Here is a 12,773-nt window from a genome sequence, read left to right as displayed (position 1 = left end):
TGTCCTCAGGCAACCACTGATTAGCTTTCTGTGAGTACACATTAGATTTATGACAAAATAATAGAAGTATATCCATAGACTGTTATTTTTATTTATAGAAATAATTTTTAAGAATAATTTATACAGTAATAGCATTCCTTAAGTTCAAACCTCAAATACTGTATCAGTAATAGATTCTAAAATATCTCCATAAAACTCACCTTATAAAAAAAATACTGTACAAGAGTAGCTATTCTAATATAGTAAAAATGACCATGAACAAAAAGCAATTTGGAGAGGAATTTAAATCTAGCTATTGCATAGTCACTGTTCCTGGCAGCTTGTCTTCCTTCTTTACCCATGATTCCTGCAATAAAGGGGACAAAAAGGCAAATTCATTCATAACTGGTAAGTGTAATTTTCATGATATCTCTGCAAATATCTTAATTATCTACAGAAGTTAAACCTGAACTTAGGATCACTATGTCCTAAAATACAGCAGACAGATCACCAAAAAGTTGTTCTACTTAAATCAAATATGTAACTAATACAAAGCCACAATAAATACCAAGGATGTAACATCAATTTTCAAAGTATTAGAATAAAATAAAATACAATTAATATGAAAATAAAATTAAAAGTTCAGGATCTAAGGAGAACAACTATTTTTAGATTAACAAGCACAAAGTACTAGTTAATATATTTCTAATGAAGAGAACACTTTTAACAGCTTTAACTTCACTATTTCCAATGAATATAAAAAATACACAAATTGAGTAATTTGCACCAAGCAAAAATGATCATGCTGAACTGTTTTTTGGGTTTTTTTAAATTTATTTTTTTTATTGAAATACAGTTGATATACAATATTGTGTTACTTTCTGGTGTACAGCAAAGTGATTCAGTTATAGATATAAATGCATATTCTTTTCCATTATGCTTTATTACAGGGTATTGAGTATAGTTCCCTGTATGATACAGTAGAACCTGTTGTTCATCTGTTTTATATAGAGTAGTTTGTATCTGCTAATCCCAAACTCTGAATTTATCTCTCTCCCATCCCCTTTCCCCTTTGGTAACCATAACTTTGTTCTCCAAGTCTGTGAGTTTGTCTCATAAATAAGTTCATTTGTGTCATATTTTAGATTCCACATATGATATCATATGGTATTTGTCTTTTTCTTTCTGGCTTACTTAGTATGATAATCTCTCGATCCATCCATGTCACATCAAATGGTATTATTTCATTCTTTTTATGGCTGAGTAGTATTCCACTGTGCATATGTACCACATATTCTTTATCCACTCACTTGCTGATGGACATTTAGGTTGCTTCTACATCTTGGCTACTGTAAATAGTGCTGCTATGAACACTCGGGTGTACGTATCTTTTTTGAATTACAGTCTTCTCTGGATATATGGCCAGGAGTGGAATTGCTGCATCATATGGTAGGTCTATTTTTAATTTTTTAAGGATACTGTTCTCCAAAGTGGCTGCACCAAATTACATTCTCATCAACAGTGTAGGGGAGAGTTCCCTTTTCTCCACCTCTCTATTTGTTATTTGTAGACTTTTTAATGATGGCCATTCTGACCAGTGTGAGGTGGTACCTCACTACAGTTTTGATTTGCATTTCTCTAATAATTACATGCTTAACTTTTAAAACTTTTATGCATAAGTCAAAGTGTACCTTTTTAAAAAGAAAAATGTACAATATTTCAGATCAGCACATAATTTTATCTGATAAACATGCATACTTTTTTTTAGGTTACAATAATCCTTTAGGTTTCAAAAGAATTACTACCACGTTTGGTTATTCAATGTAGAAGAAGCTTTGATAAAATCATTTTTTCAAAATTAAAAATTTTAATTTTTGTCGTAAAAAGATCAAAATGTTCCAAAATGTAAAGACAACCACCTATAGTCACAACTCCTAGAGAAAAATCACTATTTCTGATCTACATCCTTTTAGAATTTTTTCTTCTGCATATTTCATGTGTGTATATCTAATACATATACAAACAAGTGCATAAACGTGGGATTATTTGTTCTGTAATCTGCTTTTGTCACTACATTATTGACATTGTTTATATCATAATCATTTATCTTCTTAAAAGAAATTCTTAGATGCATAATTGCTAGATCAATAGGTATACACCTAAAAATGTTATACATAATAACACAGGGTGTACCAATTTACATTCCCACTAACAACATACACGAGCACTTGCTAATCTATACTTTTGCAAATTCCAGGCTTTATCAATCTTTGTAATTTTTACCAATCTCACAGGCAATTTTAACTTACATTCTTTTGATTACTAGTGAGACTGAACACTTTTTTCATGCATTTAGTATTCACTTTAGATTTTTCCTTTTTGTGACAATTGATGGTTCACATCATTCAACATATCTCTACTTGGGTGTTTTTCTTATTCTTCTGAATTTGATAAGACCTCACATATTAAGGAATATTAAGACTTTGTCATCTATTTTGCAAATATTCTTTCCTGGTTTGTCTTCACAATTTGTTTATGTGGAGTGTTTACTTCTGCCACACATACTGATCTTTTCCTTTTTAGTTCCTTGTTTTGTCTGGTTTTGTACTTAAAGGATCCTTCCACATCTCAAATAACAGGATTATTTATTAAAATTTCCTATCACCTTTTATTATTGCTAAAAATTATTTAAATCTTTAATCCATCTGGAATTGGTTTTGCTATAAGCAATCTAAAAGAACTCACTTCTTTCTTTTCCAAATAATTAACTAGTTATATCAGTATTTTTTAAATCAAATAATTTGTTTCCCTATTTATTTGAAACATCTCCTTTGTTATATCTAAATTTCCAGATGTTTGAATCGATTCTATTCACTAGTCTGGCTGTTACCATATTAGAATCAAACAGTTATAAATACTGTAGATTTCTGTGGTCTAACAAATGGTATACGGAAGTTATCAAATTGTTATGAAGATCTAAGGGAAAACAACAGTATACATAGTGGAAAGATAATGCAGTTTTCAAAATGAAGAGTTAATTATCCCAAAGAGGAAGAAGCTAATTTGAGAGATACACTAGAAATATTAGACCTGATAACCACCTATCACAGGATAAAAGCAATTCCAGGGTGAGGACTATTTTCTTTTCTAATTCTGAAATTTTATCCTTCAACAAAATCTCATACTTTTCTCTTTTGCTTCTGTATTTGTATAATAAAATTAGTGGGGCAGAAAGGTCAGAATATGGTTTAAATATGAAATGACTGATAATTCAAATATAATAAAGTCATATTAGTATTCTGCATCCAATGAAAACTTTAGGCAAAAATAGTATAGAAATCAGAATAAAGGTTACTAAATTAGAAAATTATTAAAAAATTTAATTTTTATATTATAGTTTGTTGTAATTTCCTGTCTCTAAAACCATCTTTCAAATAAGTTTCAGAATCTTCAGACTGACAAATAAATAATAACAATGTCTAAAACAGGAATTTAAAATCATAAGGGCAATTATGTAAATCACAAACTCAGAGTTTAAAAATGATTTTAAAAAAGCATGAATATACAAAATGGCATGTAAAAATAACGTCATTTCATTAGGAAGGAGAATTACCAAAGATAAAATTTACTAATGTGGTATTTATTTTCTTGAAAATTTGGAATTAAAATACCCTAAATATTCAGCTTAATTATAATAGTTTTCTGATGGGGATACAATGAGATATATTACTCTGTTGCACTTAGTTTTCATTTGTATATTTGATAATTGTGCTTTAGTCTACAAAAGGAAAATTCAAAATCACCAAATAATTATACCAACTTTAAAAGTTCAGAAAAAAAATCAATCACCTATGCCAACATGTGCTTCTTGTATCATGCTTACATCATTAGCACCATCACCAACAGCCAGTGTTATAGGTTTCTCAGGTGAGATTTTTATCAGTCTTATTACCTGAAAGACATACAATTAATTAGTTACAATAAAATTTCAATTTTCTTATATTTATATAAGAAATAAATGTCAGTTATCTGAAATGACTCTGTTGTAAGAAGAGTAGAAATAAAAAAAATTAATTTTGTTATATAATAATATGCACTGGGGTTCATTTTTTGAGGGGTGTCTCCATTAAGTATTAGGAATGTCTTTTAGAAATGACACAGCAAAACAGAGTACTATTTTTGGATTTTATGATGAGAAGCAAGAATCTTTTAAATACAGTTCCATTTATAAAAAGCTTAATAATAATTAAGTTTGTAAAAAGATAATTATACTTAATTGAACTTTGTCAGGCAAAATTTTTTCTTTCCCAAGAAAATATTCTTTTCATTTGACACAGAGGAAAGATAATTATTTTCCCTTATAATAAAATTTTTTTTAATTGAAAAAGCAATCAAGATTAAATTCAATAAAATCAAAAGAAAGGTTTCTTTGGAATACTTGAATGTACTTTTATAAAGAACCTAGGCATTTGCTCTGTTTGGTCACTAGTTTTAGTCTCTATAAATTGGGGTACATGGATTATAATAATTAAAATATAGACATTGTAACAAAATTCCATGAAGCTAAAAACAACTAATGCATAATTTATTAGATCTATATGAGAAACAATCAGTGTTCCAACATGCATTTCAAAGGACATCCTTGCGTAGAATACAGTTATAAAGTTATCTGTATAGGCGTCTAATTGAATCATAGTTAGATGAAATTAAAATATTTTCTATATGCAGCTTCATATCACAAGTTAACTGGTTTTACAACTTTTTACTGAAGCTCTACTTATCACTTAATAGCCATTTTTAACAAAGAATTATCACTTCATGAGAATGCAAGAATAAGTAAAGATCAACAGAACCACCTGAAGATGCAGAAGAACTTAAGTCTTACAGGCTCCCTCACTAGTTAAGTAACTAACTTGCAAAACTTTGGTTATCACAATTCAATTTTGTGTCTCAGGAAAATCACTGCTACCCATCACATGGACATTTTTAGCCACAGTGACTTATTTCTAGGTCATTATGAATAGTTGAAACTTCAATATTCACTCTGAAATTTCCAAAGGCCTAATGTACAAGGGTTAAAATTCGTAATATGAATTACTGCCTTCGAGTCAGATTCATATATTGCATACCACCAAATGGAATCAGATAAGGCATTAACCTTAAAGAATACTTTTAGATCTAAATATCTTTATGGGACTTTTTATAGCATAAACATACCTTTGCTTTCTGCAGTGGTGCCATACGACAGCACAGTACAGCTGAACAGTTTCTGCAAACTTCCATGAATAGTTTTTCATGCTCCCTGAGTGCAAGAGACAGACTGGTCCCATCTACCACCAGACCATGCTGAATCACATGATCCTCTGTAATTCTAAAAAGGAAAATAATTATATTTTCTATAAGATACTTTGAAGCCATATTATTTACACTCATTTAGTAAACAAAAGATTCTTACTGAAAGATGGACCATTCATTCACTCACAGACTTCACTGTTACAAAACTAGTATCTCAAGGAAGAACTAAGTTGTATTACCTGAAAGTTAAGATTAAGCAGAACTGAGACTAGTATGATGAGTAAAACAGATGATAATCAATTTTGCAATGAACTGGTATTTAGATAGTTATGAAATATGGAAAAACACCTCACAGTTCTAGCACCTACTAGGTAGCAACTGCTCATCTCTGTAGCTTCATGTCTCAATACTTCCCACACCTGTTCCCATCTATCCATTCTCTAGTTATACTTAACTACTATCAAGTCATCAAATGAGTCTTTTTCTCAGCTCTGGGAATTTGCATACACTGTTCCCTTTGCTTCTTGGTGTTACTCTCTGACCAGTTCACATTTCATCTCAGGAGACAACAGTCATGAATTCTTCCATAGAGGTAGAGCTTAGCTGTGTAGGCTAAGCTTCCTTCTTCTATCCACTGACAGCCCTCTGTTCTTGCCTCAGTTGTGAGAAGTCTATACAATATATTTACTTCTATTTTTCCTACACACTGTAAGTATTCTGAGAGTAAACAATACATTTCATATGACTCCGTTCTGAATGCCTAGATAGGTGACAATTAATAATGCTTGTGGAGGAATGGATATACATACTAAGCTTTCAAAGGTAAGGAATTCTTTCCTCTACCCAAGATTTTTAGACTAGATAACTTCCTGAAAAGTCTGTAAATAAGAATCCAATTGACTTACGTGTATAACTCAGAAAACACATTCCACCAAAAAGATGGTATCTCTAAAATATAATATAAATTTCACATAGCAAGCCTAAAATTCATTTTAAGATACAACCCTCAATTTATAATACAGCTTTTGCACAAAAAGAGAAATGAACAATATCCATGATCTTAACACTCACTAAAAGCACACATACAGAAGATTAAAAAAAATTCTAAAATATGTAAATATACATAAAATAGATATACAAGTTTATACTGTATAGCACAGGAATTATATTCAATATCTTTTAGTAACTTATGGTGAAAAAGAATATGAAAATGAATATATGTATGTTTCTTTTTTTTATATGTATGTTTCTATATGACCGAAGTACTGTGCTGTACACCAGAAATGGACACATTGTAAACTGACTACACTTCAATTAAAAAATATACATAAATAATAATTATCTTTAGATGGTTGTATTATATCATTAAGCATCATATCTTCTTTATAACTGTCAGTATTTTTAAATGAACATTATTTTTATAATCAGGAATAGTATTTTAAAAGGCACATATAAAGTAAATAATTCTCAGCAATTAATGCCTATGTTTTAGGGAGTTCCTGACATTATCATACTTAAAATTTTAAGTAGCCACAACAGTGATGACACTGCTCCAAAACTGTAGTATAATAATCTAGATAAATCACCTTTATGAACTCAAGCAAATACTCCTCTCAGAGTTGTAATGTCTCTTTAAGACATTCTTCAAATAAGTTTTTCTTTGATGAAATCCAGAGTTTAACACCACATCAATGCCTGCATAATAAATGTAAATAAAGCTCTGAATGTACATTGAGAACTCTGGTATTGTCTTTTTGGGTTTTTTTCTGCGTTAATGTCATAAGACTGCAAAGACAGGAACCTACAGGACATCTAAGGTGCCTACATACAAGCAACCCTGATGCTTACATTGAAGCACTCCTAATTTACTGTGAAAAATTAGACTCTGTTAAATGGGGGGCTCCTAGATAAGACTGCTCTCCCTATAAAAAGAAGATTCAGAGAAAAAGAGAATTAAGATAATAAATGCTTATGAAATTTTCTTTGAACAGTAAAATGTAGATTAATTTCCCAGTTCGGCCATGTGAACTGTATCAGGGGTTGGCACATGTTTTCAGTAAAGTGTCAGAAGTAAATATTTCAAGTTTTGAGAGCTAAGAGGCTAAAATTGAGGGTATTAGGTAGGCACTTACACTATAAAAGAGGAAACAAACTTTTTCAAGTAAAAAATATAGTAAGAATAAGTATAAGTTTTTAAAATAATAGAAATCTACTAATGAAAACAGAAATCTTTTTTATGTAGAGGGAAGAACATTTTGATTAACTGGGGTTTAAAGTTAATTTCTCTTCCTTATCATCAAAATCAATTGCAAATGACCATCTGTTAATGCTGATCTGTAATGAGACTTTATATTTCATTTTTGATTGTCTTTCAAAGAGGTAGCATATTAAAGCATATTATCACTGAATAATAAACAAAATGCTTTGCCATCTAATTTGATAATAAAATAATCAACACTCCACTGTGCCTCAAGAACATGACATTAAAAGTCCATTTTTCTTTTCATGCTTGCACATGATAAGTAAATACTGGTAATAAAAATATCCTAAAATGTCAGTCATATGGCAATATGTGTGGCACTCAAAACAAGTTATAACTGTGTCGCTGTAATTTGTAATGTATCAAGCAGCAGTGAGAAATAATAAAAGTGTTCATAAGGTCTCTGTTGCAATTACTCAACTGTGCTGTTATAGTGCAAAAGCCTTCCCTGATGATATATAAACAAATGTGGCTTTGTTCCAATAAAACTTTGTTTACAGGCATTGAACTTTGAATTTCATATAAATTTCACATCACAAAATATTACTCTTCTTTGAATTCTTTTTCATTCATCAAAAAGTGTAAAAATTATTTTAAGCTCATAGGCTGTAAACAAAGGGCAGTGGGCCATATTTGGGACCATGGGCCATAGCTTGCCGCCCCCTGAACTCCATGATCTGGATAATTATTCTTACCTTCTGGCAAGCTGTCTCAATTGTTCAGCACATTCACTGTCTGATTTCTGGTTTATAAGTTCAAGGATGTTCATGGTTCTGTGAAAATGTCCACATGATAAACTCACACTAACAGCTGTCTCATGTTTATCTCCAGTAAGTACCCATACTTTGATACCAGCCATTCTCAATGCTTCAATCGTTTCTCGAACTTTATCTTGTAGTCTGAAAATAAACAAAATTAGTAGTAGAGAATACTTTTTTGACTGCATTTTAAGTATAAAGCACATAGTACAAGTAAGTAAGGAGTTCTGGACTCCTTAACTTGGGAATATTATAGTACAATAATATAACTGAAAATTTTTTTCCCCATTAGGGAAGAAATAGGAATAACCAGATTGGTGATTGACTAACATAAAATGTACAACTTCAGATTTTAAGAGTGTATCTTCAAAGTTGATTTTTATAGAACCAACTAACTATATAGTCTTTACAAACTCTTATTTTAGTAGAAAGTCTTAAGTTTCAAATTAGAAGATTTCTCTTTTTTTTTTTTTTCTGATAAGAAAATCTCTCATCTCAGTAGTTCAAAAATCAGACCATGGACAATAAAGAACTATAAAACCTCAGTTGAGTCAGAAACCTCATGAGGACAACTGAAAAGTTGTCCTAGATTTTGTAAAATGCAAGCACCCTTAGATCCAGGGGATAGAGAAAAATATAACAATAGGCTTAATTTGTAGAATTCAATTTAGTTCAAGAAACTATGAAACACACATTGGGAGTGATGCTGGGGAACAAAGGCAAAGAATAAACAGACCTCAAGAAATTCACAGGCTAACAGAGGAAAAAAGTCTTTAAATAAATAATTATACTGTTAAAAGGACAAGAACAGAACTACTTACAACACAGACTTAACAATGAAGAGAATTTTTAATCTATTATGGGCTAGGAAAGGTCTTCCTGAAATAGGGGTACTATATGGAGTAAATTTTATGAATAGGTATTCACAAATGGATAAGGGAAGAATGATCCAGGCAGAAGGCACAGCTTTGCCAGAGAACAAAGGCACAAAATACAATAGTTTTAACTATAGTTGTTGTTCAGAGGGGCACTATAGACAGTTTGGCACTGCTGAAAATGTAAAGAGGAAGTGGGCAGTGGTAGGAGGTGAGTGAGGACTAGGCAGGTGTTTCAAGTCTCTGTACAGCACACTGAGGAGCACAACTATACACAGCTGGATTCTTTCAACAATTTCAGATGTCTGGCTAGAATAAAAATTGTATATATGGACTGGGAAAAATTAAGGATTTAACTCTATTTTTATTTTAAATATGTTGTCATTATAAAATGTTAATAAATGGAATCTGTCAAATTCAAAACACCTAGCTAGAAAAATTCTTATGAGAAAAAAATGACATTGCCTGCTTATCTGGTACTTACTTGTCTTCTACTGCAGTAGCTCCCAGTAATATCAGGTCTTTCTCTATGAACTGGAAGACATCTGCCAATTTCTCTTCCCGCTGCTGCAAGGCAGTCCTGGCTTCAAACAGGCGTCTATCTATTTCCTCATACTCTTTAGATGTAAACTGTCTATAGGCCATACATAGAGTTCTTAGCCCTTTCTGAAAAGAAAAATTAAAGACAAAAATTGAACAAAACTTACTAAATTAAAGACAAAAATTGAACAAAACTTACTAACGGGGAACCAGGAAGTCACTGAAACAAACTGAGGACCCTATTACCAAAAGTCAATTGAAAAAAAGTACTATTATCTAGTGATAGGAAATACATAAACCATCATAAAACCCTAGTCATCTAAGTTATGGGTCACATATCATAGCTCTTCCAATTTCTGATGAGTTCTTAAAAAGTTGCTCAAAATAATTAAGATTTCTGAATTGTAGAATATTAGCGCCTAGACAGGATCATAAAGACAATCTATCTGTGATTTTAAAACTGTTCTACCTGGAAAGCCAGAAAGTTCCACAGTGGTACCTTCAGGATTGCCAAGAGATAGGCAGCCCCAGGTTCTACTCTCCTGTTTTAATCACTGCAAGCTCATTTTTATCTACTTTGTAAGAATTTTTTTAAGCAAAGGGGACTATAATATCCTGAGGGTTTATGGTACGACAAATTCACAATTTAAATAAAGAAGCCTGTAAGGTGGACATTATCAACAATACTTTCTAAAGTCACTGAATGAATGATTTTAAATTATATTATAACATCTTTACTAGTGAACTGGAATTACACAAAACTTAGGAATACATACTTGATTATCTGATTCTACTGGGTGCAAATTTTCCTTATGGTGTGAATATCTGAAAGTTGACATCCAAATCTGAAAGCTTATGAAAGTTCTTTTCCCTAAAACACATTTTCCTCAGAAAAACCTAAAATAAATGTTCTAATAACAGAACTTGGAAAGGGTAGGTTTTAAAATACTGTATGACACTATTTAGAAGATTTCTAAGTACTGGCATTCCTTTATTTACAAGTGATCCAACTTACGAACACCTATTTTTCTTAAATAAATAGTTAAAGGACCATGAGAGTTATTAATGTATGAAATTAATCAATTCATTCTACAACAAACAATTACTGAGTGACAACTACATGTCAGCTTTCTTCCGGATACTAAAATGATATAGACCATAAACAATTAAGAGACAAGTAATGGGAGAAAAGAAACCATAAGTAAAGGAGGCAGGTGAGCAGTGGTAAGTATGGAGCATACATTTCAGAAATTCAGAAATGAGAGATTATGAAGCCCTAAGACTGAGAGAACTGCTTAATAATTTTCCTCTTCACATAAACTGTGGCATTTTGTTTTTGTGAGATTACCAGATTCTTCTATATTCTTTCATTAAGAAGGACATAATTCTGGATATAAGCCTAGGAGTGGGATTCCTGGGTCATATAGTAAGTCTACTTCAGGATGACACCTGCACCCCAATGTTCATAGCAGCATTATTTATAATAGCCAAGACATGGAAACAGCCTAAATGTCCATCAACAGGTGACTGGATAAAGAAGGTGTGGTATATTTATACAATGGAATACTACTCAGCCATAAAAACTGACAACATAACACCATTTGCAGCAACATGGATGCTCCTGGAGAATGTCATTCTAAGTGAAGTAAGCCAGAAAGAGAAAGAAAAATACCATATGAGATCGCTCATATGTGGAATCTAAAAACAAACAAACAAACAAAGCATAAATACAGAACAGAAATAGACTCATAGACATAGAATACAGACTTGTGGTTGCCAAGAGGGTGGGGGGTGGGAAGAGATAGACTGGGATTTCAAAACTGTAGAATAAAGAAGATTATACTGTATAGCACAGGGAAATACATACAAGATCTTATGGTAGCTCACAGAGAAAGGAATGTGACAATGAATATATGTATGTTCATGTATAATTGAAAAATTGTGCTCTACACTGGAATTTGACACAACATTGTAAAATGATTATAAATCAAAAAAAAAGTTAAAAATAAATAAATAAATAAATCGGATTTCTACTTTAAAAAAAAGGACATAATTCATATATCATAAAATTCACTCCTTTTAAGAGTATATATTTAGTGGTTTTCAGTGTACTCAAAAGTTGTGCAGTCATTATTCCTATATAATTCCAGACATTTTCATCACTTGCTAAAGGAATCCCATATCTATTAGCATACACTTCCCTTTGACCCCTTCCTCCAGCTCCTGGCAACCACTAATCTGCTTTCTGGCCCTATGAATTTGCTTCTTCTGGGTATTTCATACAAATGGAAATAATGGCCTTTTGTGACTAGCTTCTTTCACTTAGCAATCTTTCCAAGGTTCACCTATGATGCAACATATATCAATACTTCATTTCTTTTAATGGCCAAATAACATTCCACTATATAGCTATAAGACTGTTAAATCCATTCATCAGTTGATGAACATTTGGGTGTTTCCACTTTTTGGCTATTAGGAATAATGCTGCTAAGAACATCTGGCCACAAGTTTTTGTATGGACATATGTTTTCAACTCTCAGGTGTGTACTTAGGAGTGAAACTACTGGGTCATATAGTAACTCTGTATTACTCTATGTTCTATGAGAAACTGTCAAACTATTTTCTAAAGTGGCTGTAGCATTTATAGTCCCACCAGCAATGAATGGGTGTTCTAGTTTCTCTATGTCTGTGGGATTTTTGTAAATCTCCCTTTTTAATATAGCAATTGGGACTGGTCCTTGCAGTCGTAAGGGCTCTGACTGTAATGGGTTCAAAGAGAAGACATATTTTAGCAGGTTAAAAATCAATTTTTAACCAAACAATGAGGAGCCAACACATAATGTAATAGAACTGTAGAATTTCTATAATTTTTGATAAAACGTTAATGAAAAAATGAAATCCCAAATCTTTCTGAGAGTTTTTTAAGTAAGAGAATTTGCACTCACCAAAGCAAATTCATCTACATGAATTCTGGTTTTTTCTATTTCTCCACCTATACATTCAGGGAGAATCGATGATTCAGCTCCTTTAACAAATAAAAGCTTCTCACCTAAAAAGAAAAATGAG

At 31.6% G+C, this 12,773-nt stretch overlaps 1 protein-coding gene across 9 annotated transcripts in view; it reads right to left on the bottom strand.

Annotated features, from left to right (window-relative positions):
* Positions 1–12,773, bottom strand: part of ATP11B (ATPase phospholipid transporting 11B (putative)) — a 103,397-nt gene that overhangs the window by 32,692 nt on the left and 57,932 nt on the right. For all 9 annotated transcript variants that reach the window (XR_004136799.2, XM_031451904.2, XM_031451894.2 and 6 more), the window contains 6 exons: positions 12,653–12,756; positions 9,652–9,833; positions 8,230–8,433; positions 5,197–5,350; positions 3,829–3,931; positions 201–346 (listed from right to left, as the gene is read on the bottom strand). Coding sequence is in view for 8 of the 9 variants with exons in the window: in XM_031451904.2 (XP_031307764.2) it covers positions 201–346; positions 3,829–3,931; positions 5,197–5,350; positions 8,230–8,433; positions 9,652–9,833; positions 12,653–12,756 (893 nt within the window). In the remaining variant the exon portion in view is untranslated. The remainder of the gene's footprint in view (positions 1–200; positions 347–3,828; positions 3,932–5,196; positions 5,351–8,229; positions 8,434–9,651; positions 9,834–12,652; positions 12,757–12,773) is intronic.

This window comes from Camelus dromedarius, chromosome 2 (genome assembly GCF_036321535.1).
Source record: "Camelus dromedarius isolate mCamDro1 chromosome 2, mCamDro1.pat, whole genome shotgun sequence".
In the NCBI taxonomy this organism is placed as follows: Eukaryota; Metazoa; Chordata; class Mammalia; order Artiodactyla; family Camelidae; genus Camelus; species Camelus dromedarius.
The sequence above is the reverse complement of the archived record's forward strand: the minus strand, read 5'-3'. Positions and strand labels throughout refer to the sequence as shown.